Source organism: Pholis gunnellus (assembly GCF_910591455.1).
Source record: "Pholis gunnellus genome assembly, chromosome: 7".
NCBI classification, from domain to species: Eukaryota; Metazoa; Chordata; class Actinopteri; order Perciformes; family Pholidae; genus Pholis; species Pholis gunnellus.
In genome coordinates, this window is record NC_136533.1 from 18,037,859 (window position 1) to 18,065,211 (window position 27,353).

The window sequence follows — 27,353 nt, forward strand, 5'->3', positions numbered from 1 at the left end:
CGGCGACGGGAGCAGCTGGGAGCAGGTGGGCGAGTAAGGGTGGTGGGGTTGGAGGTTGGAGGCTGAGGGGGGGTCCCGCCAATGGGAATGAAAAGTTGTGTTTGGAAAAGGAAAAGGAAAGACGCCACCCAGCATGACCTGTCATATAATCTGACAGGTTTTGTTTCATCATAAACTAATCAGATTGTATTAAAAGCAAGCGACTAACACAGCAAATAGAGACACTAAAAGCATGAAGCACAACCTGTTCCTGATGATGTTGTCATACATACAAACAACTTTTAACAAGTTTGAGATTGAAAGTTTATTCTTCATCTTGGAACCAGCAGTTGACTGAACAGTGGACCTTGAGGTGAGATATTTTTGGCAACCAAATGGAGATGCATGAAAACAGGGCACACTCCATCTGCTGAGGAGGGTCACGTGATATGTGTCAAGTAACTAAAATAGTTCTGATTTGTTGATTATATAAACACATGGAGCATGGTGAGCTCAGGCAAAGCACTGAAGACATGCGCACCATCCGCTGATCAGTTACAGTTGACTCTCAGAGCCACCAGTCATTGTTAAATGAGTCAATGAGGCGGTCTTCATGAATCTGAAATGTTTGCACGCTCATCCTTCTGATTAGTGATGCAGTTTACTTCTGTCAGGCATGTGCTGTCATCTTTTTATCGCCTTTTGCTTTAGGAGCATTACTTATCTCAGTGGTTTGTATCTGCCGGGTTTTGTTCGGTGCTCAATCTGTCGCATACACTCAGACCATTAATCTCCCAGATATAACGTTGCATCCACAAATGTTCCTGATTGAAATGCAGCACAACAATAACAACAACAAACATGGTGGAAACATAAGGTCAAATTCCTCTCCAATCTGTCTGAATGCTGAATGCAAGGAGGATCAAGTTTAAATCCCAGCATGTAAAATTCTCCCTGGGAACCTGATAACTGAGAGGGTATACAATCCTACTTAATATCAGAGGGAGTGCCAGCCCGGCCCTGGCATCTGGACAGAAGGAGCATCTGTGTGAGTCTTAGTGTGGCTGCCAGGGAAACCGTGACAAGTAAGGGAAACTGATCTCTGTTGACAAATGGAGACTGATGGTGGGACTATCTTGGGGAGGTGACGAGATACTCAGAAGCAGGAGACAGAGGTTAATGACTCCCAGAATGCATTGGATGGGATATAAGTATTTCGTTTCAGCTGAGCTATTTCAAACATGCTCTGTTTCCTTTTTTTAGATCCACGGGGTTTACTTCTGTTGAAACTGGCTATCCACAATCCGCAGCAAGATCAATACTGAAAAATTCACTTCTTTGAGCATGGAGGTTTAATCTTGACTTTGGGGACATATATCCGTAAAGCTAAATATTTTTTTGGCTTTAGGCCTTGTTCAGTGACCACCTGAGTGGGACAAGCTACTTGGAAATTGTAGTGAGCTAAGCTACCAAGCTAATTTACGGCAACATGGCAAAAGCAGTTTAACTACAATCAAAGCTATCTTTTTCTTTTTACATTGAACCAAATTCATTTTATATTCAATTAGCAATGCACACTGAATTCTGACATCCAATCATGCACCTTACCACCAAATCAAAATGCACCTGACTTGCACTGAGGTACAGTGTAAACTGAAATATATTAGCATAATAAACAGTGGATGTTACAGCCAGGGCGACTCCCTCAGGATCAATTCCTCTCAGTCCTCAAACTCTAACATCTTTCCATCAAGTAAACTCACGATGTATTCCCTGCATCGGAAAAAAGGCGTAGGTATCAGCCCAAGGATTGGTTCATGATGTCCCCGTCATACGGTAGTGCCTCGGTCAGCTACACAAGCACATCTGACTTACCGATCCTTAGCTGTTTTATTTCAGACTGCAGCATGAAAGCTCTGCTGCACGTGAGCTTCAGAAATGCTTGAGAAAATGTAGCTTGTGCTACTGCAACTATTGGATCAATAAAAGAGCGAAGCTACAGAAATGTCATTCAGAAAACAGCAATGCTACCACCACGCTACTGAGAAATGTAGAGAGTTAGTGTCCACATATATGAACATTTCACGTTCATGTGTCTTTGGGGGAGTCATTAGCTTAAAAAGGTCTGGAAACACTGATTTAGCCCTTTTTTCTGAAGTAACATACAATGAGCGCATTCAACCTCCATAGAAATGTGAGGTAGATGTACTCCGATACATCTACCGTATTTTCTACTCCAGATTTTTTCAAAGAAAATGTGCGTGGTGTATGTTGGTGTCGTCTGTTTAAAGGGCTTTCTAGCCTGCAGCCACAGCAAGTCTATTGGGATGTTCTCCCATCTGCATTTGACTGATTTTGGGTCAGTGGTGCATGAAAGGATCCTCACGTTCCTCTACACTCTATTAGCCATAAAAGCTGCAATATCAGCTCTCTTTCACTGACCTACAAATCCATTTATGTTTTATTGCCATGTCATAGTAAGAGGTCTGATTGTTATGCTAATTGTGTTGCCTTGTCAAGGACTTAGAATTTATTGTTGCAAGGAAAAGCATGAATAAAAGCTCCCTGACAGACCAATTACCAGAGAGGTTAAAACAGTATGAGTTAGAGTTCCACACAGGCTGAGAATGAGGAAGAAAACATTGACTTGATATCGATCGGAGTGGTCAGAGTCTCTATGAGAAGCAATTCTCTTTAGATTAACCTTTCACCTGGATTGAATTTCATTACAAGAATTGTGTAACATACAGTTCATGGATTTCCCTGAGGGCACATGTATGTTATTGCTTTGTAATTACATTTATGGGGAGGTGGTTGACTGGGATGACTGTTGTATATTTACTGTTTTTACCAATTAATGGAGAACCTTCATAGAGCCTCATTTAATTCAGGCCCAGGACAGCAGACACTTAATCACAATAAATATCAGATAATTAGGACAAACAATGACAAGCACCATGGTCCTGCACCCATCTAAGCGATATGTTTAAGGGATGGTCGCAATTATTTTCACAAATTACGTTGTTTTCCCCAATCAACTCAACTCAATCATTCAAAAAGTGATTAAAACGTTTAAACTGAAGTGTCCGAGTTGATTGACACAGACAGAGAACAGAAGAACTTGTAACCGACCTGTTCCAGGTGACTGCTCCTGATACTCTCTGCATTTCTCCCAGCGCTGCCAGCAACAGGGACGACTTTCCACAACCCACCTGGCCCACAACCATAGTCAGCTTACCTGAGAGGTTGGAGAGGGAATAATGTAAACAGCTAAGTAACAGAAGGAAACTGGATACAGAAACAAGCAGGCAGAAGAATTTAGGAGGCAGATTGTACATCACACTGCCTGACACTCACCAAAAGGAATGTTGATGTCCACATTGGAAAGTGTTGGTGGTCCATCGGTCCAGGTGAAATAACCGGTAGTTATCTGAGGAGAGCATCGCACAGAGTCATCCAGATGTCAAGCTGAGATTAACTCGCTCTTTAGCATAATAAGAAGTTAACATGCCATCCATCCAAAATGATGCAGAGTGAGGCCATAGAGGTAAATGTCATTTGCAGGACTATAATATTTAATACATGGTTTTAATTTGCTGTCCCTCGGTGTATTTATTAACACACTCTGACCAACTTTTACTTTCTGTTCCTCAGTCTCTACAGGGAGGTGAATTACACTTTCAAACTTCTTTTGGATTTTTCAAAACAAGCAGAGGGTGTTACAGGATCACCGCAAAACACAATTTATTGATTTCTGTCCCTCATGCAAAGACATCTCTGAAGGTCATAACAAAACCTAGACCGAAAGTTTATTTGCTCCCATTAAGTCAGTGTCATTCGAAATGACTGACCTATAATACTAGTTTAATGTTCTGAATTGTGAAGGCCACTCTAACTGCCACATCAACACCTATGTAACCTGGAGGAATATTTCACCTTGTTTCTGACCAGGTGACTTCTGGTGCAGGATGCCACATTTGTCCTTTTATCTTTCTCACCTTGATGCAGATGTCTTGGTTCATGTCCTGGTAGGGTCTGTCCCCCTCATGATCCCTTGGTGAGCTGTAGTTTTTCCAGTCGTCCCTCGGGGGGCGCTTCCGGTTCACCACCTTCAAGGGCTGGTGGTGTCGAGACAAAGAGGAGGAGGACATTGATGGGAGAGGTTTAGAGGATGACTAGAGGAGGGTTGTGTAACATCAAACACAAAGGACAAAGAGGTAAATGGTGATCTCAATAGGAAGACACAAAAGGTGGAGGAAGAAAACAACATTCACAGCAAAGTGAGACAGCCTGGACGCAGCAGCAGCAGAGGAAATAGTAAGAAGCACATTTTGTCTACTTTATTGCCTGATTGAATCCAACCCAAAATAAATGCGTGTACATGTACTTACCACGGCCTGGTATCTATTTTGGTTGTGATTGCTGGAGCCAGAGGTTAACATCACGCTGGGCTCTTGTTCCTCTCCAATCTCATCACTTGAGAAAAACTCGCTGAGCTTCTGAACACTGCAGATTAACCGGAGAGGAATCAAGTCACTACTCGTAAAAAATGAAATGAATCTGTAGAATAAATCTATAGAATATGTTCAAAACATGCTGATGGATGGGCCATACTGTATTCTAGTATAGCAGACAGGCACAAGCAAAATTGACTTTGAATGAACTCACTTATATTCATGCAAAGATAAGAGAATCCCTACTGTTTACTGTCATATTTCATTCAGTGAAACAGAACAGAACATGATTGGACAGAGGTTCACTACCAACAAGCTTTCACTGTCTCTCCCTACACACTCACATCTCTGAGTCAAATCACTTAGCTTCTACTTCACTACCTAAATAAGAACAAATGATTCCCCGATAAAGGCCATCTAAAGCTAATTATTAAATCTGTGCTAAATGTCAGAGCTGACACTGGGAGTCATTTCCTTTAGTTAATTAATCTATGCATCCATAAGTCTCACAGATAAAGACATTCAGTATAGACTAGAATTAAGTTTAAAGTTTAATCACCAGCAAGATTAAATGAGATTGGCACAGGAACATTGACTTGAGCTATTATTCAGCACTAAATGTCAACTTGAACAACTGAAATCTAATGAGATATATTTAAAGTTGCACAATTACTTTGTAGTCAACATATTAGTTTATTAGCTTTTTTTCTACAAAGAGACATTTTCTTATGTTGAGGTGTGAAGATAAACTGAATCTAAACTGTTAGTTTTTTTTATTTTTTATCCCTGGTGGTTGACAAATAGATATCTCAAAGGATCGCAGGCAGCTTCCACATTCAAATAAGAAAAGACACTCTACAGTTAAAATAAGGAGCTTACACCAGCACAGTCATGTCAGCTGGCCTCCTAAAGCCCCATATAAAAAGTGTGTGATGCCAGTTTCATCATCCCCACTCATTACACTCCTGCCCTGTGTTCACTTACAGTACGTGAAGCTGGAGATGATGCGATTTAAACTGACACGCTCTCATTGCCTGTACGATCTCAAGGAAAATAGATCAGCTTCATTGACTTAATGAGACATCATTAGAGGACAGTAAATCAATCTTCATCTCCGCCAGGAGAATAATGTGATCGCTCAAATGTATGCGTGTGTGTGTGTGCGTGTGTGTAAGTGTGTGTGTGTGTGTGTGTGCGTGAGTGCGTGAGTGAGTACCTCTGTCTAATCTCACATTCTGCTGCAGCAAACAGCATAACTTGGGTTGGTCAGTTGTGGCTTCATGCTCAAGGAACTCTTGTGTTTGCAGTGACTCACACTTTGTCAAAACAACTTTTTTTTATTCTGTCCTTGACTGTCTGCTAAACATTGCATATTTTTGTCTCATTTCACCGTCTAGTCATATTTGGAAAGTGAATACCTAAATTATTTTGCACATGTACACTCGTAGCTCAGGTGAAATGTTTCTCCCTTCAATATTGATCTTATAATTATCCCATAGTAGAGTACACAGAACAATTGTTGCTTTTTTCTGAACACCCAACCTTTAAGAGAGGTGAAAAAATGAATGAATTCATCCGTCATTCTCAGGTGCTCTTACTTTACTGCAAGTTATTGTCAAGACATCTTGTGCAGTTTGGCTCTCTGCAGTTATAATCAAGGACGTTTTATTTAATTGTATCCTAACTGCCTTGTAGGTCTGTAAAAATATAAGAAGTGTACACATCATCTTCATCACACGGTGGGTCATTAACTTGTGCAGCACCATTAACACAAGGAGAGAGACCTTTAACTCTGCAGCAGCCGAAACACAACAGATGGCTTGACTGTCAAACTAACTAATTGTGAAGATATTGCTGAAAATAAATAGGCACAACAGTGTCAGAGACAAGTGTGCGAAAACAACAAAGAAATTAAGCACTTTGTTACATGAACAAAAGCTGATCCAATAATGACTGCAGGAAAAGGTCAAGCATGTCATATAACGATGTTGCTTTTCAATGCTCTGTTCAGTGTTTCTGTTTCTGTTTCAACTACTAAACATTCATTCAAAATCAAACCAGTATTTCCTAGTTTATCTTGAGATCATGAAACTGTATTTTTGTTCATTTATGAAAAAGAAAAATCTGCAGTAGGATAATTAATCTGACGTTGCTCTCTTGAATGAAAATGATATTCTTTCTCACCTAACAAGAGCCTTCACGGTGGAGCGCACCACGCTGGAGAGCAGGAAGAGGGGGGTGACCAGGATGTGAAAGAGGGACAGAGAGGCAAAGGCCACAGCTGGGGAAAGATCGGCGTCCTCGGAGATGTGAACGTGAACCACAAACGTCTGCAGGATGAGAGGAAGGACAAAATGGCCGAGGTTAGTCTCAGCAGCATGGATTTAGATCCGTAAACCCTTGAGCTGCTTGACTGGCTGATAGACACTAACGGTATGTTCAAGGTGAAACCCCAGCAAAGAAAAACAGCATCGGCATCAAGTTGCTGTTGAACTTGAGTTGTCCTATGAAATGTTTGACGAGCCCGATAAAATCAAAGAAGAATCACTTGTCTTCGTCTGTTGTATAATCATCCCTCTACCTGGTATCTGTCGGTCTTTTCTCATTTGTCATCACTCAAGTCTACAACCATGAAAGACTTCTATCAATACAGGCATGGTTTAGTGTCAGAGAGCCTAACCGCTGTCCCTTTGAAATGTCACTGGACACTGTCTCTGCTCTGTCATTCACACTGGGGGAAGTCAACAGGAATTAATGATAGAACTAGAATTCAAACTCACCGTCAATACAGCTGCGATTGGAATAGCTGCATTCATGAAAACTGAAAGCAGAAAAGAAACAAACAGGAGGATGACCAAGCTTGATACCCAGTGAAAATAAACAATGTCAAGTAGAGAACAGCTATTTTTCTATGGCGTCCCTACATTCTCACTAAAAAGGCAGTAATGTGTCAGCTCACAGATATTCTGTTAACTATTACTTGGTTACATTTAGGATGAATCCTTGACTTCATCCATGACTTTATAGAAACGTTTTTGAAACCAATTAGACAGACTCACAAATAAGCGACTCATTTGTCCCGTTAGATGAGCAGTCTGCAAGTGCACACTGGGTAATCACAACATCCTGTGTAAGGACATCTGTTGCACGTCATCCCCTTTTTTTACTGCCCATTATTTTCTGTGACCCGCCGTTGTCAACTATGCAATAAATAAAAAAATGTCATAAAATATCTAAAAAAATCAATGGACGTTAAGATAAAAACAAGGTTGTTACTGTAGTGACAGAGTAGTCTCAGCTTTGCATTAATGGTGATTCAATCTTGGTTTCTATTACTGTCATAAAATTGTTCTGTTCCATTACTCTCTGTTGTCAGGGAGGAGATCATGATCGCTCACTCCTCTTCACTATGCAATCATTGATTTTAGATTTCCAACACAGTCTGTTACAGGACTGGAGCCGTGCAGCCACTGTTCACATGGAAAGTAAGACAGCAATCTGTAGAAAACAAATATGCATCATATTGTGCTGGGATTTCTTAGGTACTGTAAATGGAGAATGAATGGAAGTACAGTAATCCATGTCAGCCATGCCTCAAACATTAATTACCTTTACATCCAGTTATTTTTATACGTATGTGTTGAATTTTAGATGCTGACTGGAAATTGCGGGGTTCAATGAAGGTGGAACGACATTAGAAACACAATAATCACGTAAAAAGTGATGCACTGCAAAGCCTTGTGCCTCCCCTGTAAATGTTTTAATTTTTTGCACACACATTTCATAAGCTCAAGTGTAAGAGATCAAAGTTCAGAGCAAAGTGCTTTACTGGATATGGATGTGTAAAAAGCGAAGGCCTGCAGGTTGGTGAGCTCTTTGCTCCTGGTCCCCTCCACGCTGTCACAGAAGATGTGTTCCCAGGCGTACAGCTTCAGCAGCTTGATGCCCCGCAGCAGCTCGTTGGTCTTCTTTAGACGTTCACCGGAGTATTCCTGCAAGGGGAAAAGGGAGACTTTTATTAAACAACCATAATGGTTCATCCAGAGGGCGACATGAGAGTAATCACCTTTACATCTCTGGGTTTAATCCCAACACAAACAATCTGAGCCATCTAAGCAAGTGTTTTTCCCTGGTATAAAGCCACGCTTTATCACGCGCCGTAGGAAACAGTATCATTACGTATAGTTGCTTTGCAGCAGATGGAAGCAGCTGGAAGGCGTGAGGCAAGATGAGCATATCTTGTGCGATTGAAATTGTTGTTGTTGTTTCTTCTCTTCAAATCAAACAAATGTGTTTTTGTCTTCAAGGAAATTATTGTTTTGAGGTGTCCAGATGTTTGTGTGCCTGCGTTTGTGTGTATCTGGGTCCTTTTTTGTGAAGTCATTCATTGCCTGGTATGATGTGGACGAGCCAATATTGACCAACTCTGTTTGCAAAGTTCAGCATTAAACTGATGCAGCTCAGAGCCCAAACACATCGAAGACATCGTTTGCATTACGATTCAACGTGTGAATATATCGTTGGTAAAAACTAGGCAGTACTTTTAGTTTCTCCATGATGCATTTCATAAAGTTCACTTGATTTCAACATATTATACCAAAACAAACAGTCTGACGCTACACTAGCAGCTCATTGCAAAGTAAACCAAAGACAAACTGAAGTTTTGACCTGATGACGATGCTCGATGAACAGTTGACAAAGACCTTGTAAGTCTGCAGTAAATTGCATGGTATTCCATCTAATAGAGATTTCACTCTGAACAACAAATGTCAACCTCATGGTGGTACTACATGAAAAGTCGGGGGATCACCAAAATGATTTCATCCTCAGGGGTTGTTAATTTCTTTAAAAAAACGAATTAAATTCAGTTCAGTTTTATGTGTCTAGCCCAATATCACAAATATGCCTTAGAGGGCTTTATAATCTGTACAGAATATGACATCCTCTATCAGTGGACCCTCGCATCGGATAAGGAAAAACTCAATCCCCCCCAAAAAAAGCTTAAATGTTGAAAATCCCGTAAGAAACCTCAGGGAGAGTAAGTGAGGAGGGATCTCTCTTCCAGGATGGGCAGAAGTTAAATGTAGTAAAATTATGACAGAAATCCTACATGTAATGAAAGTATTAACAGCAGTAGTAGCACCAATAATATCAGATATAATAATTATTACTAATAATAATAACAGCATCAGTGGATATAATAGAATGTTGGTGATAATAATAGCTTTAATATTAGCATCTTATATTATTGAGACATTTCAGTCTGGACTGAAGTGTTGGACTGACCGCTTGAACGCCTGCCCGACCAAAAGATATCGCCACCCATAAATACTGGCATGGCTAAAATCATAATACGATGCTGCATCTCCGTAGAAGAACAATACAAGTGCTCACCAGGGTGCTCTTTTGTGTCTGGGACAGCTTGGTGGCCACAAAGTATTGTACAGGAGCTAACACAGCGATGATGGTCGCTCCAATCAAGGCACTGATTCCCAAGAGGTAGTAGAGCAGGATCACTCCCACGACAATCTGAGAGAAGAAAGAACATGTAATTTAACCTTGTGGAGAGAAAAATGACAAATAAAGGCAGTCTTCAGTTACACAACACAGACCATTTAAAGAAAATGTATTTCCACATTGTGAGGAGCAGTGACCTTGAGCATAATATCACACACGCAAGAATATGTCAAGCAAGGGACATACAGCTTAAAAAGAAATGTTTGATAACAACAGCCTTTGTAGAGACATCATTATTTGACTGGAAGTATACAATATGCATGTGTACAAGTGAAGGGACATGCAAAGCTACGCATCTCTATACACAACTCTAGATTTTATAGACACAACTCTTTATGCAAGCATCAATCAGCAAGTTGAACAATGAATTAAGAATTAAGAATTCGAAATGAAATATTGATGAAAGCTTTTATTCATCTTTCAAATATTCTCTCTCTCCCTCTCCCTCTCTCTCTCCCTCTCCCTGTCCCTCTCCCTCCCCCCATGTCTTTGGCATCACACTGAGCACATGTCGGATTCAGGAATCCCCAGGAGACACAGATCCAGATGGAGATGGACTTGACATTTGACATGCGCACACCCCCTCCTTCATCTGTCACAGGATAATGTGTGGGGGAGCAGGTGCGTGATGGGAAAAAAGAATAGGTTTAGATTTGAGTAGAGTCTGTAACCATGGCAATGCAAATGGTAATGTACAGTTGTGAAGCACCAACCCCCACACGGTTTCTGTCAGCTTCTCTCATGAATCCCTGATTTAAGTGCTTGTAATAGCAGGAAAAGCACAGGTGGAAGAGATAACGTTAAAAACAACTACATTACATTTAGGTGACTAATTCCAGGAATGTGGTACTGTGCATGCTGGCTCACTGGCTTGGCTTACTGGGACAATTGATGGAATTGAGCCATCGTAAACAACATGTGTTGTTTGTCAAATAAGCAGATTAGCAGATCACGTTTGATAAATTATGCCAATATTTGAATTTCAATGTATTAAGTGTTGTACAACCATTGTCCAACTGTTAAATATGTATAACAATAACGTCATTGATGTGTGTCAATCCTAACAAGCAAACTAAACCGGGGGGAACATGGCTAAAGTTAGTGAGTGAACACAGACAGATGGAGAGGAGTTGACATGTGACACAATGAAATGTGTTCTTTAAAGTCTCGTGGTCATTGGTATTTAGAAGATGTCAAAATCCTGGTATATTCTCAGTCATCTTTGCCACAGCTATGATTGTTGTGACAGCTATCTCTGGTTTCCCGGAGCTTTGATTTCCCTGCACCTCCCCCTATAATGGAGTGTTATTAAATGAACATGCAGCAGCAGCTGGTAAATGCAAATGTGGCAATTAGTGAAACTGTATTTCTGTTTCTATTATTTTACATTTGTATAAAATGAGAGAGGCTAGAGGGAAGAAAGAAACAGCAGGTATATGACAAGAACATATCTTGAATAGAATGATAACCAAATAGTTGCTGAAATTTAATTTGTATGAATTTACCATGATGTTTGGATTCAACTCTACTTTCTCCTGAGGACTTAATGAAGAACAACATTGAGTATACAGTACTGGGTCATGACATACACAATCCATTTATAGGACAGCATTACAAAGAATGAAGGTCACAGGCTTGAAATTGACTGGTCTCATTCACAATGAATCTTTTCTAACTCCCACAGGGGCTATAACACCTGACGCTCCTCTCAGCCTTCACATCTCTGTATACAATCCTTTATTTCCCACATGATCGTAAAGGGAGCTTCGCCCTACAAACCATGCGCCTGATGAGAAAAGACAATGGACGGCATGATGAAGAAATGTAGTGTCGCAAACAATTCAAAAGTTAACACAAATACAACAATGTACAACTTGATTCATAGTTGTGTGTTAAGGGATTGTGGCGTAGCTTTGGACCTTGTGAATGTAGCTGACGTGAAACTGCACAAGTCGGGGTAACACATGAATACTAAAAGAAGCCATTACTTCATGAAGTAAAACATGTTTCCTACCTGTACTGGCATGGCCCACAGGTTAGGACAGAGGAAGAAGAACCACATGAGCTGGTTGGTATCGATGGCAACCAGGTTACAGATCTGAGCAACAGTTAACTCGCCCATGGACATGTTGGAGGTGCACAGCCGCGTGATCTTGTTGTAGATTTTTGTCTGGGGAGAAGACAACCACATTCACATTCATGTGGACAAACAGTAGACCCTCAATAATCATATGTTCTATGGAATATTGCCTGTACCTGTATGGCCCCGCGCAGGTTGATGCCTGTTTCAATGGCCACATAGTAGGAGGCCTGGAGAAAGGTCCTCTGCAGGAGCAGGGCAAAGAAGAGCAGCACAGCCAGCACATATGCATTCTCTAGAAACTCCCTGGAGGATATGAAATAGATTCCCAGCAACCTCATCTGGAAACACGGACAGGTAGAGAGAGGGGGAGATAGACATATTGACCCATTTAGACAGGCAGGAGCCTCAGTAAGGTCAATCGCATAAGCTGACCTCTACAGGATTGGATTCAGCCGAGTCAGTGATGACATTCATCTAATATTGTTCCTGCAAATTGCTGCAAAAGTCGAGGGTTACCATATCCATTTAAAATGTATCATTTTGATTTCACAGCAGGCTAGAACGTTGCATATGAAACTCCATCAAACTGAAATAAAGAGGAGCCGTCAGAGTCTATCGCACAGCAGATAGTGCGGTTTGAGCTGGAAACCAAATAAGAGTCCGGCTCAGCTACCAGAGACGGATACAGTATCTCCCTCAAAGATGAATTAATTCTGCATCAAGTAGAGAGCATTCACTGACGAGGAACTACAAATTATTGATTAGAAATGTGGCTCCACTCCAGATCCAATCATCCTTGACATTTATCCGCCTTCCTTCTCATCTCACGGCCAATAACAATTTGTGACCTATATAAGTCCCAGAAACGCTATGCTGCTGCAATCATTGGCTCTATGTCACTATTTCACAAACAAGCCTATTTTCAGTCTTCTCTCCAAAATGACACACAGTCGAGAAAATGTACTTTGAGTGCATGGCCATTTCCAATTCACTTTTGATATTCCACTGGCTTGTTTTGGATGTGACTTTCAAACTAATAATTAAAGAGTTATTCTTACAGAAGGATGCCGGAGTGGAATTTAAGAAACCGAGACAGCTCCGCCAGCAATAGGTCTCATTAATATTTAATGAGAATTAAATTAATACAGGCCAGGTGAGGGCATCATCAAACTGTAACAGTGACCTTTAAGAGGTAAAACGAAGCCTTGTGATGTGTCTGTCATGTCTGCTGACGCTGTGTTTGTCTGTTTCTGAGTTCTTAAGCTCTGAATATATTATAACTAAGGATTACTTTTTCCCAAACCGTGCTGCTTATTTATTAACGAGTATGTAATGTTATACAAAAAATATGTTAGTTAACGATACGTTTTTTAATGGAAGAGATGTAGAAAAAAAACTCAGCAGCTGAGGAGAAACTTTAGACAAGCAGGTGAAACTGGTTTGTTTTTGCACAGAAAACAATAGAAAGTCTGACTGCCATTCGGTGAAAGACAATGAAACAAAGCTGAAACCGGGTTGTTGCATTTTCCAACAAACAAAAACTGATGCCATCAAATAATTTGGGCGATGCGATAATCGTGTAAAAATTCTGGGTGTGATTTGGCAGCACACACACAAAAATCTACATTTTACCTCTCTATCACACATGTGTCAAAATATTCTAAACTCAAAGTTAACTTATTAGCTCTGGAGCTTATGACCGTATCCCACAGCCTTCTTCAGGGAATGGACCATATTATGCATTTTATCACAAATCACAGGTTAGGTTAGGATAGATTAGGTTAGGTTAGGTTACGTTACTATTGTGTGCATGGCAGTATGGTTGACCCCTCACCGGCTGCTGAATGGTGCGGTTGTCCTTGCTGATGTGGTGAACGATGCCGGAGATGCACAGAGGGCCGGCGAAGCCCAGCAAGTCGGCCAGGAAGCGGAATGTGATGCTGAGGATGAGAGGTCTGCCGAATGCTTTCCTCAAGGCCTGCCAGATCAACTTTGGGCCCTGGGGAGTTGTGCTCTGAGGCCTCTGAGGGAAGATAAAAAGAAAGAGGGTCAGAGTAGGAAATATATCAGCATGCTGAGTGAATATGATTAGGGAAATGAACAGCATTCAGAGAATGTCATCAGCTGAATACAGCTTATCAGCAGTAAAAGGATAACAATTTCATCTACATTACTATAAAGGATTTTGATTATGAAAATCAAAATCACACATATAAATCATCATCTATCAGAACATTCATGTTGTTTTATTAGTGCAAATTGGTTTGTTATTTCTTTGCACCAAACAATATACACAATACAGCTTGCTAGAAAGTTATAACTTGAACATGAAAGCTGACACCATTAACTCAAGAGTCGCTCCCCCACTGCAACAGAAACCTGGAAAATTAGGTCAAGTTCGGGGCCCCTATACTGCACGTTGCCGCTGCATCATGGGATGTGATGATTAATGGTGATTTTCGCAGTGGAGCTCAGCCAGTCATGTTTAACTGCTCTTAAACTAATGATGCTAGAAAACCCTGACAGTGATGCAGAGGACGAGAATTAAACAGCAGGTCAAAACAGGCAGAGGGTTTTTTAATGACAAAAGAGAAGCAGACTGGAAGAGCTGCTGATCTTAATTAGCATAGATATATACGGTTCAAAATATATTAACTTCCCAACAAGACAACAGCTTGGTTCAGTTAGTTAGCAATAATCAGAAGAACACATCTGGACTGTCACGGTGCAGTAAACAATCCCAGAACATTTAGTGCGTTTGTGCATTTCTGCGAGCTTGCCTTATTCATTCACAGAACTGTGAGAACAGACGTGACTGATAACATGTGTCTCTATCTTTCCATGTTTTTCATGAACCTCAGCCTTCACACGGAACCTGTGTCACTGTGCGCGTCACACACGCAAATACACACCCACACATCCTTTCTTTCTACCTTGGGTTCAAAGAAGGAGGACGTTTCTTCTCACACATGCGGAGTGATTCTAGCTTCCCATGAAGCGCAGTGCTTTCACCCCCACAGGGGTCGAGATGTCGCCTCGTTCACAGTAGAATGGGAAGGATCCGCCGCCACTGGGCTTTCCTCTAAATGCCCCACCCCCCCACCACCTCTCCACTGGGATCTCTCAATCTATCTCATCCTTTGCTTCTACCGGAAGGAAAGGGGGGTTGTGTTCACATCGGACGCATATGCAGCAGTGACGAATCTCTGTGAGCTTCTAAACACTGGAAAACAATGACCTGTACAGGAGGCCCCTCACCTCTGACCACTGACACTTGCGCAAAAAGTGAGAGAGAGCGGAAAAAAAGGAGAAATGATAAGTAACGCAAAAGAAAGGAGGAAATGAAAACGTGTCAATGTTTCAATTCATAGGAGGAAGCGCTGTTTGATTTTCAAAATGCCATCTATTGCATTTTGGAACAATACTCTTCATGTATAAGGTGTTTACATATGAGGATACGCTCAGTGAACAAAACTCTTTTAAGCCTTTTTCAGTGTGTTGCATTGCATCATTTTTGTCGAAAGTGACTTTTCGTTCCATGTCATCAAACCAGCAAATCCTTGTTGTTGTATTGAACATCATTCATCCACCCACCCACCCACTTTCTATTCCAGCTTAAAGTCATCGGGTGCTCAAGTACTCCAGCATGCAATGGATGAGAGCCAACGGTACTCCGAAGACAAGAGAGTCTATCACACGTTACAGTTTCCAGTTTATTAAATCTGCATGTCTTATGACTGCAAGAGGAAACCCATAAAGTTGCAAGGACAAGATAACAACTATTACACTGGAAAAACCCCGAGCCGGTGTCTAATATTCGGTTCACCTTCGTTACATACATGGAGGACAAAACATTAGAAACACCTCACAGTACAAAGTGAGACAAAACACCACCAAACACAGCAGATTTAAAAAAGGCAACTAAGTCAACACGTCTCTGACACAACACCAACAAAGATGTTTCACAAAAGTAGTGCTAAAGGTAGAAAGCGGAGGAACCACATTCAATTTTGTGATGTGGAAATATATTTTTCAAAATAAAAGACACCTTAACAGAACCAAGATAGAAAGAATAAGCTTGAGTAATAAGCTTGAGCCTGTGTGCATGTGTGCATGTTTAAAGGCAGTGTGACATTTCAGTGTTTATATTATTGACTAATCATCTCTGTGATGTCTGAATATAGTTTGATGGTCCCAGATCAGCCAGGGATGAGTCATCACAGGACAGAGATCAACGTCTTTAATGAGAACAGCTGTATAAAAAAAGAAAACACACGAAATCTTGTAGGATTCCCAGATCCCTTCATGCACATGTCAGGCTGACTAACAGACAGCAATTCAACATAACAAACACAAGATTTATTAAGACAGTAAACTAACAAATGTGCTCAAAGTGAAGTGAAGTGGGGCCATAAAGAGCCAAAAAAGCTGCACTCTTACATAAATAATTACATCCGTATTCGTGACTGTGGGAGATCCAAGTAGATTCCTTGATGAATCACCACATTCAGAAAGAGATAGCAGTTTTCTCCTGTTTCGTGATCTGGTTTTCAGATTATGTTTGCTTAAATTAAGATAAGAACCCTTCAAATGCAGACATTTGCTGTGGCATTTGCGTATAAAAATCTTCAACATTTCACTTCTGACAAAAGCTAGAAGTCATGGGGGAATTTCCTTCCCAACATATCATCTTCTGTTACTTTCAGTTGCCATCTCCACCAGTGCTTGATACATCCATGTTTATTTATTCAGCACCAATGACGCAAGAAGTGATGCTTTTGATTTCACATCAGTTCCAAGACCTCAGATCTCAAATCAAACACATCTCCCACAGAATTCTGCAGAAAATATCAAATATTGCTAACTCTATTTCAGAAAGAATAGCGTCCAATCACTTTGGAAATGCACATGGTAAATGACACAGCATTAACTCACGTAACATTTACGTATGTGATACTCCAACGGTCTATGGGCCGAGTTGATTCCAGCATTAGGCGGCAATCCCATGTTTCCCACAAAGGAGTAAAGATTAACAACACTGAACCATTCAGTCGGTGCACTAACCTTCTGGTCTTCGAAGGCCTTCCGTAGCTTTATGTAGTTGGTGAGGGCTCTCATGGCGATGGGCAGTTTGCCGATGACTTTGAGGTCGATGGGTCGTCTGTGAGCGGCGGTAATGAAGGTGTTCATCCACCAGTAGGTGGCTTTGGACAACAGGTTGACGAAGGGTTGCAGGAAACGAACACCGAGGTCCTGGAGGTCCTCGGGGGGCTTCACCTCTGTGGGGTCGGAGTAACACATGTAGCGCTGTGATAAAAAGGAGAGAAAGACAAGTTTGATTTATTATTGGACTATCGAGGGTGAATATAAAAACATGCAACTGCTGATTAGATAGTGATTAGATTTCCTCAATACTCCATAAATTAGAGTTACAACACAATAGATATGCCAGTTTAAAACACTCTTCAAACATTTTCATCTGTTCTCCTTTCACAACCATTTGACTGGACTGAATAAAAGAAATAGAAAATAAAAGAAGTGATGCAGTAAAATGTAGCCTCACAATATAATATGAAAACAGTGAAACAGAGTCAAAGCATGTTTTTAAGCTTTATGGAAACTAGGTCAGTGACTGACGGATGAAATACAGAATATGTCCAAACACTGGTTACTATTTATAAACACAGACACAAATCACATTATTTCATTATACTGCAGGTTTCTTAATATTCTGTTTTCATGATGTTGTTGTATCAGTCAAGACAAGAATAATATTCACCAAATGTGTTTTGCAAATTCATGTCTTGTTAGATATTAATTACAATCGGAAGGATGAGCAGTTTTTGGGGATGGAAGCCAATCAAACACAGTCAAAAAGAGGATTATTGAAAATGTGATGATTGAAAATCACTTAATAATCAGTCAGAGACATTTAATCATAAAAATGTAAATAGAAAGCAACAACATGTTTTGGACTGTACAATTGAATTCCTATTAAAGAGCGTATTTAAATGTAGTTTTATAAACTTAGTTCAGGAACAGGACCACGCCCAGAACACACCTCATTTCCTCCGCACAGAGTATTTATTCCTCTTCGACTCTGTCTTCACATCCCTCACCCCCATCCCCGTTTTTTGTCCTTCTATTTTCTCTCTCTCTTGCAGGATTACAGGAACAACAGGAGACTCTGCACCACCAGAGCTTCTGAAGAGACGGCCCCCACCCTACAGTCTCCGTTCCCCCCCGTTCCCGCCAGCCGCCGGACATCAACAGTCCCTCATCGATCGCCTAACCTCCTTTCTACAACCCTCCTCATTTCTTCTTCCTTACATCTCTTCATTTCTTTATCCCTACCCTACATCCCTCTACCTCGACTCCTTCATCCCTACCCTACATCCCTCTACCTCGACTCCTACCCTACATCTCTTCATCCTTACCCTACATCAACTCCTACCCCGACCCTTCATCCCTCTACCCTACATCCCTCTACCTATTCATCCCTCGACCCCTTCCGCTTCTTAAATCTAACAATCATTTCATTAAGCAATAAACCTCTCGAAACTCATACTGTTATTGGCGTGGTCCTCGTTAGTGAAAACATACTGCTAAATGCTGCTAAAACACAGCTATGATCCAGAAAAACACTACAAATAGATAATGCTGAGTGTGCGCTTCAACAGACTAAGTGCAAAGCATGATGGGAGAATCCCTTTCTTTGCTGTTCACACCAGGGAGTTCGATTCAATAAGAGATCTGTGCTTAGTGCAGAGGTTAACAGACACAAACACACTCTAGATTGTCCAGGGGAAAATGTGTACACCAGTTTGACATTTTCTTTGTTGTGTTCAAAAAGGGTTGGATGACTGAAAATGTCAAAAAGCGATGACCATGATCGACTTCTTGTGCAATTCAAACAATACAGCCAGACAATTGATAAGTGAGTAACATGAAGCTCATGAACATAAAGATCCAGTTTAGTGTGGCAGCAGACAGGAACACCTTTGAACCTCGACTAGTACGGCAGCGGCAACTTATTATCGGTTTCATAAAGCTGAAAGGATCTGGCCTTAAACTATAATGTTGATTGTTTCATTTGTCCTTGCTTTGATGATGATTCTAGGTGTGTTTTATTTTTGCTGTGTTTTTCATGAGAAGTTTGTGCTTTTGTTCCTCTAAAAATGTTGTTAGCCATGCCAGCAGCACAGCTTTAGGAATGGCAATGTCCAGCCAGTCGGTTCACCACTTTGATTCAGACTGAAATATCTCAACAATTATTTGATGGATTACACTGGAATTTTGTATAGACATTCATGGCCACCACAGGATGAAGCCAAAGGACTTCAGTGATCCACTGACCTTTCATCCGGCACCACCATGAAACAAACAGGCAGCATCATTGCATCTAAACTGATTGTATCCCGACCTAGACAGATTTACTGACCACTGGAGCCATTTGGATTTCCGACTAAAAGGAGAAGTGAATGGAGCTAAAAATAGGCCACAATCCGCTGGATACATACAACTTAACATACAAGACAACGCACACAGACTCACCCTTCCCATGATCACATTGATCTCCACAGCCAGTAGGAGTCCATACAGCAGCACCAGCAGTCCGGTGATGCAGAAGCGTAGCTGCCTGGGGCCGATGCCATGCTCAGTGTACTTGGCAAACTTGATAGTCTTCATGATGAAGGCCAGCACCCAGTAAATCAGCAGGGCTGAGGAGATTTAGCAGGGATCAGAAAAAGATGGCAAATCACTGGGCGACCCAAAATTATAAATAACCCGACTGCAGACATGCAGACAGGTTATATTAGAGCGGGAGTTTTGTTTTGTCAGTTTGTCTGAAACTAGATTTGTTGGATTTGTAGAAAAAAGCAATATGTAGGTGTGCTTTGTCAAACTAGTCAATATGACTAGTCAAAAAAAAAATAATATATATATATATATATACAGTATATATATGTAGCCATGGCTCAATGTTTTCTTTCCCCCTGCTCTTCTACGTTTCCTCCTCTCGGCAAATGCCAACAGCTACACATCACCGATTAGAGCTGCAAGATCAACACCTTTCATCCACTAAATAGCAGGTTAGTCAATTGTCTTTACTCCAAGAAGATCTTCAATCTTCGATAAGGGAGATTCATTTCTGTTCAGGCAGTGGTGAACCCAGCACTGCTCCACCACTTTTGTCAAGACAATGACTGTGATGTCGAGATTGAAAAGTCAAAGGTGGCTGATGGACTTGATGAGAGTCGCCAGTAAGGTATTGTGAGCTGCACACTTAAGTTAATGGTGCAAGAACAGTGGAAGAGGAGCACTCAGAGTGAGCATTGCAGAAGCAAAAGATGGGACCAAAACTAATGGACTAAGGTGAAAGGTAATATTGACATGAAATAAAGTGAATTGATGTATTTCAAATGGGTGACATGAAGAGATATATCAGCTGACCAAGGATACAGTGTATGTCTTACTGTATCTCTTTTTTAACATTAAAATAACTACGTTGTTGCTATGGGGATATCTTATTACGGTGTATTATTTATCACAGGTCGTAAAGGGTCGCCATGATAACAACAAGCAAAAATATATTCTTGTTAAAAACACAGAAAACTGTGTATATCTTTCACCAAAGTAAATGTACGAATGAAAAGGGATGATTAATAACTAGCAGTGCAATTAGACTGGACGATATTGTCCTCATTCATTTTCCAGTCCTATTTCTATGTAATGACCCATTCATCAGGAAATGGTTGCACTGACCCAGTTTATAATTATATCATCTTGAAGAGCGCATGCAGTTTGAATCTGCTGTTGTTCTGACAGTAAGAGGTAAACAACATAAAAAGGGTCCGTTTTATATTATTTGTGTAATTTAAGGCAGATGAGAAAGAAAACAAAGGATAGCTGAATTTAAGAATACTGTACCCAATAGTAGTTTGGGGAAGTTGGAGGTCTCGATGTTATGATAGTAGATAATAGAGGTGATACCAGCCATGAAGGCCAGACCTGCGGGCATGTACAAGTGAAGATGGGGGGATTCGCTGAACCTGCAAATGAAAACCAGATCGGAGGAAAAAGCTTAGAGTAAGCACAAAATGATTTTTACTAATATGAAAGGCTGTCAGCACAGCACAGGCGCAGAAAAGCCTGGTGAAGAGTTGAGCAGAGCTCCTCTATTCACTTCAGTAACTATCACTGTAGTTACCTGCCTCAAGTCTGCAGAAAAACTGTTGCTGAGTTTGTGAGTTTGAGGTGAGTAAATGAGAAAATAATAATTGGAATAGTTATTGCTAAAAGCTAATAGTCACACCATCAGAGTCGGATGTTCTTGACAAAGACGTCACTTACACTTGCAGGTTAGATTAGTTATTTAGATTAGTCAAACATACCCATCGGAGACAATGCCCTCTGCAATCTCACAGACGAGGATGAAGAGCAGGACGAAGGTGAGGAGCCAGCGCAGGTTGTGACCAGGAAAGTGAAGCCAGGTGCTGTGGTGGATGTGGACCTTTGAACTCTGGCTGCCCCAGCCTCAAACACGAGACAGCAAATAAAGTGTGTCACTTTAAATACACAGCCAGAGACAGAGAAATAAAAGACGGACACCAGCAGACGGACAGAAAATGTAAAGAGAGACTAAAATGACAAAAGTTGTTTTTTCTTAGCTGTATATGTGCACTCAATAAAAGTCTTTATATAGTGCTTTCTACTTCCAGTACCACCTTGAACATCATGAGCTGCATAACAAAGTGTTCTCATACTAACAGCAAAGCTGAATGAAAAGTACACTAAAAGGAACGGTTTGCTGGGGGTAATGCCGACCAGCTGGGGTTGGGGGTAATGCCGACCAGTTAAGTTTCCCGAGTTCAGGAAACTTGTATTATTATCACATTTAGCACATCAGTCGATGTTTGGCACATAAGCCAGCTAGAGTTGCCAGATGGCTGCTGGCCTAAAATCCCACAGTAAATTATTGTAGCTCGTATTGTGTCTAAGGCTTCTTTGTCATTAGTCCCTTAAACTGATGTTTGTCTCAACTCAGACTATTATATAGCAATGATTATCGTCAAAGTGCAATTCATGTCATTAATGTGAGTCACTGCTGTCATAAAACACATCTACACATTACGTTAATGACTCCTCTGTTGTTGGCACCTTAGCTGTTGGACAGTTTATCTTGTTGAGAAGTGTTGGCACAAGCTAGCAAACACAAATACAAACACGCACACCCCCAGCATTCCAATGTTGTGCCTTACATCAGGGACATTTTCTGAGATATAAAACTAAATCTCCTTAAGTAATTCAGTTTTTGATTATAATTTACATGGACTTATTCGTATGGCCAACAGCAGGTAATCAGGAATGTGGGTTGTTCAGGGTTGTTGGTTTTGTTGGTTTGACAGTACAAAAAAGCTGAAACGATTAGATGATCAAGAGAAAAATAAATCATCAACTATTTTGATAATCAACTGTTTCAGTTGTTTTTTAGCACGAATGTCAAGGATTTGCTGGTTTCAGCTTCAGAAATGTGAAGATGGTTTTCTTAGTTTTATGTGATAATAAATGAAAAGTCTTTAGGTTTTGGACTGCTGGTCGGACAAAACTAAACATCTGAATATCAGCTTCCTCTCGCTCTCGCTCTCTGAGGTATAATAATCCTCGTCTCTGAAGGCTGCTCTTATAAAGGTGTTGGCGTGCAATTATATCCACAGCATTCCCTTACTTAGGTAACTTCGATGTGACTGTGACTCATGAGCCAGCACTCTAAAGAGCAACACTCTAACAGTACATAGCTGCAGGGCAGAGCGCAGCGCAGAATACAGTTTATGAAGGTGGACAGAAAAGTTGTCACACCCCCAAGGTTTTTCTTTGGTGACAAAGTTGTAAGTGATAGCCGTATTGCTCAAGGTGACAGGGCAGCGCGATAAATCACTGCGGCAACCTCAACTGATTTTTTTTAAACAGCTCCACACAAGAGACAGCGGACCAAAAAAGGACTAATAGTTTATAGCCAATGCTAACATGCTGACAGTTAGCAGGTGCATGACGTTTACCATGTTCACCGTCTTAGTTTTGTATGTAAGCATGCTAACATTTGTTATATAATGATGGGAAAGTCATTAGTTTAGCAGATCTTTGGTCAATGTCCTTGTATCCACAATGACAATAAAAACCTCTTTATCTTTATCTTTATAAACTATAAAATAAAGTATCGGACAAATTACATTTTTTAATTGATGACAGTTTTTTATTTTTTGACAGTTATTTCTCACCGGGAGGTTAAAAAGATTATTTTCCACCACAAACAGCATGAAAAGTAAAGGAATCCCCAAATGTGTTACAATTTTGGCTGCTGAAAATATGAACGTTAAAAAAAAGAGTTCTAATAATGGTGACAGAAACGACACTGAAAGCTAAAGTATCAGAGAATATCTTACTACAAAAACATATAAACAGGAAAATAAACACAAATTTAGAAATGTGGTATTATATGGAAGCATGTATGCATGCAGCACAAAGACACATTGGAATGAACTGGGAGTGTAATGTGTCACTGAGGAAGACAATGTCTCTGTGTGTTAGATATAATCCGATAGGTTGCATATCCAGTAAACAACAGGATCAACGATGAAGCGTCTGTGTGTGACTGTGTGCGGCGATGCAGAACTCTTACACACCAGTAATGACACTAATAGAATGGTCAGGAGCAAAGGAGGTGTAACCTAACGCCAGCATTATGGCATCTGCTGCGTCTGTACATTCATCAGGGGAGTCACATTTGCTTGCAGCTCAATAAAATGTCCTTACCACCTTCTACCATAGAGAGACTTGTATTTCTGACCTTGGCTAATGGGACAGCCAACACCCAGAGAGGGTGTTTTAACTCAGGGAATGAAAGTGTGTGAAAAGTGTTTCATTAGACTTTAGACCAAAATGAGCACTTGATAGTTCTCTAATCACATGTAGAAGTAAGCTAAGTGATATAAGCAAGAACTGAGAGAGACATTTAGAGAGCATGTTGAAGCTCATCAATCTTTGAGTCATCGTTGTGTGTGTGTGAGAGAGAGAGAGAGAGAGAGAGTGTGCTGGGTGTGTGTGGTGTGTGCAGGGGGAGGTGATGTAAAAAAGCTGAGGATCTCACCTCCCAGCGACACTCACCGATGAAGAGGATGGGGAAGGTGATGAAAAGGAGGAAGACATGTGGCACCACATTGAGTGCATCCAGGAAACAGCCATTATTCAGAACCCCCCTGTCCACGTTATAGGCCACCGAGTTATTCTCGTTCCCGCAGAACGCCAAGGACATGGTGGAACCGGGACTCTGCTGGGAACCGGCCCGAGGAGGAGGAAGAGGGGGAGGAGGGGAGGACCAGAGACAGCGGAGAGACAGAGATTTTAAATAGAGACTCTCAGAGCATGACGTCTTTTCAAAGGGAACACTGTTGGCTTCTTCAGCAGATAATTCCCAAAGTGACCTCCTTCCTGCTCCTGCTTGAATGCAGCTCCCAAATACCGGCTCCGATGAAAGAGAGGAGACAGGAGGAGAGACGGAAGGAGGAAGATGAGGGTCAGAGGGAGTCACAGTCCAGTGCAGCAGCAGCAGCTCTCTCTCCTTTCCTGCAGACTAAGCTGCTTTCCCGGCCATGCTGGTAAGAAACATCTGTATCCCGTCTGCCTGCAGTCTTCAGACATCCTCTAAAACTGAAGCTTCACTCGGCGCTGCAAAGCTCCACTAGAATGCATTCAGACACGCATACACACACGCGCACGCACACACAGCGAGAGCAGCGGTGGCATTCTGCAGTGCACCTGCTATTCTTGTCTCTATGCAAACCAGAGCTCAAAGTCGACCTTGGCAGACGAGAGCAGAGGGGGAAGACTGTGCAGGCGAGCTGGAGGACTGAGCTAGAGAGCCACTGACGGTAGGGGGGAGCCGTGAATGGTAGAGAGAGAGAGAGAGAGAGAGAGAGAGAGAGAGAGAGAGAGAGAGAGAGAGAGGAGCAAGGAAAGGGGTACAGCTGCTGAGTGAGCAGTCCAATCGTTGTACACGAGGTGCGTGTGAAGCATGAGCAAGAGCTCTAATCTAAATCCCAACGCCACGTTTTAAGCGATTACATAACTCTGCTCCCTCAGTGTATTACTTTAGTTCACATTATATCTTCAAGAGCACTAAACAAGAAAGGGCACAGCCGTGACTGAATACATATGCCACATATATAAAAAAATAGAAACATGAATTATGAATGAATTCCTGGGACGGATGCAGAGATCTCGCTGCAGCCAATGGCAGCTGACCTGCTCAGAGGGATCAGCAAAAAGCCTCATGGGATCACATTTTGATAATCCACTATATCCACGGGGACAGACTAATGGCCATTTCTTACTGGTTAAAGTGATTTATGTTTCCACGCCATCGCGACCTTCACATAACAACAGGAAGATTCGCTTGAATGTAATGAGCAGTTTACATGAGTGTTTACACACACATATGTGTGCTGAGGTACATTCAGGTCACCACTAAAAGATAATGTAGTTTTTGAGTTGTTATCAAAATGTGGACCTGTGCCTGCAATATCATTAACTAGATGGAGAACACAGATTCATAAAAGCAATAACAAATAAAAAAAAGGTGTGCTCTTGATGGGGACCCACTTGAAAGAGGCGTTTAAATGTTTGTCCCCCATTTAAACGTCTGACTTCATTCTGCATTAGATGTTATTAAATGTCCCTGAAAGACATACGGCTTTCATAGTTATTGTCATATAATATAGTGTGAAGCAGCATATCTATTGCCTTTTATCCTCAAAATGATACTTTTCCATTACTGTGCACTGTAATTCTAGTAGAATTGAAGATATAAAGCACAGCATAAATGCATGTGGTGTTCGCTTTATATTTAATCCAAGCAGAATGAAAAGGTTTTGATAGAATTGCTTTAATATTGGCTATTCTGAAATGATCTTCATGTTATGAAAAAGGATAATATGTAGATTTAAAAGCTGGATTGTTGGTGGGAATGCTGCCAAATGTCTTTGCAAGCTGTTCTCGATGGAGTTCGAAAACCAGAACAGCCAGATTTCTCTTTTAAACTTTTATACCGAGTGAAAAGAAAAAACTCCAAAGTGTTATCTTTTAAGAAGCTGGAAAATATGCAGTTCTGATATACATTGACGGTTAATGTACATCTAAGATGAGTTCATAGCAACTGCAGCCACGTCCTGTATCTTCCTCCTGTCACCCATTAATTATCTTCTTCCTCTGAAGACCATACTTACACCAGCTGACCGTAAACAGTTGAGCAGTACATGGGGGTTAGGATCAATTAAGGAGAGGGGTATTTTCCCAAACAACTGCTATCTGTTAATTGAAATGGTACAGCACAGCACAGACTAGATGACATGTCAGCAGGGGTTTTATCAACTAAATGAGAATTGATTTAATCTTGGAATGAATATAATATCAGCATCAATGCCTCAACTAAAGATAACAGTTTTATCATGCACTGTCTGTATTATCCTTTTTTACAGCTGGGAAAACTGGCTGAGCTACAGTTCTGTGGTGGCCTACATCAGAGATAAGACCTCTCCATCACTAGATTGCCTGGGGAGAGTTGAGGCTTCAGTGTGTGTAGAAAGAACAAGAATTAGTAGAAGAGCAGCGACCATTCAGATACCCTCAGAAAGAAAATAAAAAGGTTTTAGCTGGGGGGCTGACAGCAAAGATAAAAAACAATGCATTCCTAAAATCATTACAGAACAGCCACAAATATGAACTCTGCCATTTTTATGTGGTGGCATATCTTTGTTACAGAACCACAGATACAGAAAGATGCCAACTAAATATAACATGCTCTATGTGTTATGCTCTGTGATGATTTTCACTCAAATTTGTATAATGACAGAAAAAGATGGGGGGGGGGGGGGGGGTTGTCCTCCAACTCATCTTTTAGAAAATGTTCTCCATCTGGCTGTGACAGCACATGAACCACACTGTCACAGCAGCCACAAAAACCAACACGTTCAGTATTTCACACTCTCCCATATTTCGCCTCTATGAATAAATCCCAGTGATGTATTATTCCGTTACAGCAAACACGGGGATTCTTCAACCAACTGTGATGAGTAACACAATATGATAAGCTGGCCCTTCTGTAAAATGATGTATGCAATGCACGCATGGAGGTCCCAGTGGCCTATGTGTAATTGAGAAATACTTCATGATGCCTTCAATGCTATATGCTGTGCAAGAAATGCTAACAAAGCAGTGCAGCCTACTATTCAAAGTGAGAGATCAATGAGACCAGGTGACACAAC

At 41.1% G+C, this 27,353-nt stretch overlaps 1 protein-coding gene across 5 annotated transcripts in view; it reads right to left on the minus strand.

Moving 5' to 3' along the window:
* abcc8 (ATP-binding cassette, sub-family C (CFTR/MRP), member 8) overlaps window positions 1-27,353 on the minus strand; it is a gene marked incomplete at both ends in the record, with an annotated part of 47,875 nt that overhangs the window by 20,488 nt on the left and 34 nt on the right. For 2 of the 5 annotated variants that reach the window (XM_079163118.1, XM_079163116.1), the window contains 16 exons: window positions 3,112-3,217; window positions 3,337-3,409; window positions 3,978-4,154; window positions 4,371-4,485; window positions 6,618-6,763; window positions 7,214-7,254; window positions 8,263-8,425; window positions 9,828-9,962; window positions 11,965-12,120; window positions 12,207-12,371; window positions 13,868-14,056; window positions 17,098-17,340; window positions 19,588-19,754; window positions 20,965-21,086; window positions 21,429-21,570; window positions 24,199-24,361. In XM_079163118.1, the coding sequence (XP_079019244.1) occupies window positions 3,112-3,217; window positions 3,337-3,409; window positions 3,978-4,154; window positions 4,371-4,485; window positions 6,618-6,763; window positions 7,214-7,254; window positions 8,263-8,425; window positions 9,828-9,962; window positions 11,965-12,120; window positions 12,207-12,371; window positions 13,868-14,056; window positions 17,098-17,340; window positions 19,588-19,754; window positions 20,965-21,086; window positions 21,429-21,570; window positions 24,199-24,361 (2,303 nt within the window). Of the gene's footprint in view, window positions 1-3,081; window positions 3,218-3,336; window positions 3,410-3,977; window positions 4,155-4,370; window positions 4,486-6,617; window positions 6,764-7,213; window positions 7,255-8,262; window positions 8,426-9,827; window positions 9,963-11,964; window positions 12,121-12,206; window positions 12,372-13,867; window positions 14,057-17,097; window positions 17,341-19,587; window positions 19,755-20,964; window positions 21,087-21,428; window positions 21,571-24,198; window positions 24,362-27,353 lie in introns of all 5 variants that reach the window. The other 3 variants (XM_079163120.1, XM_079163119.1, XM_079163117.1) reach the window with 3 other exon arrangements.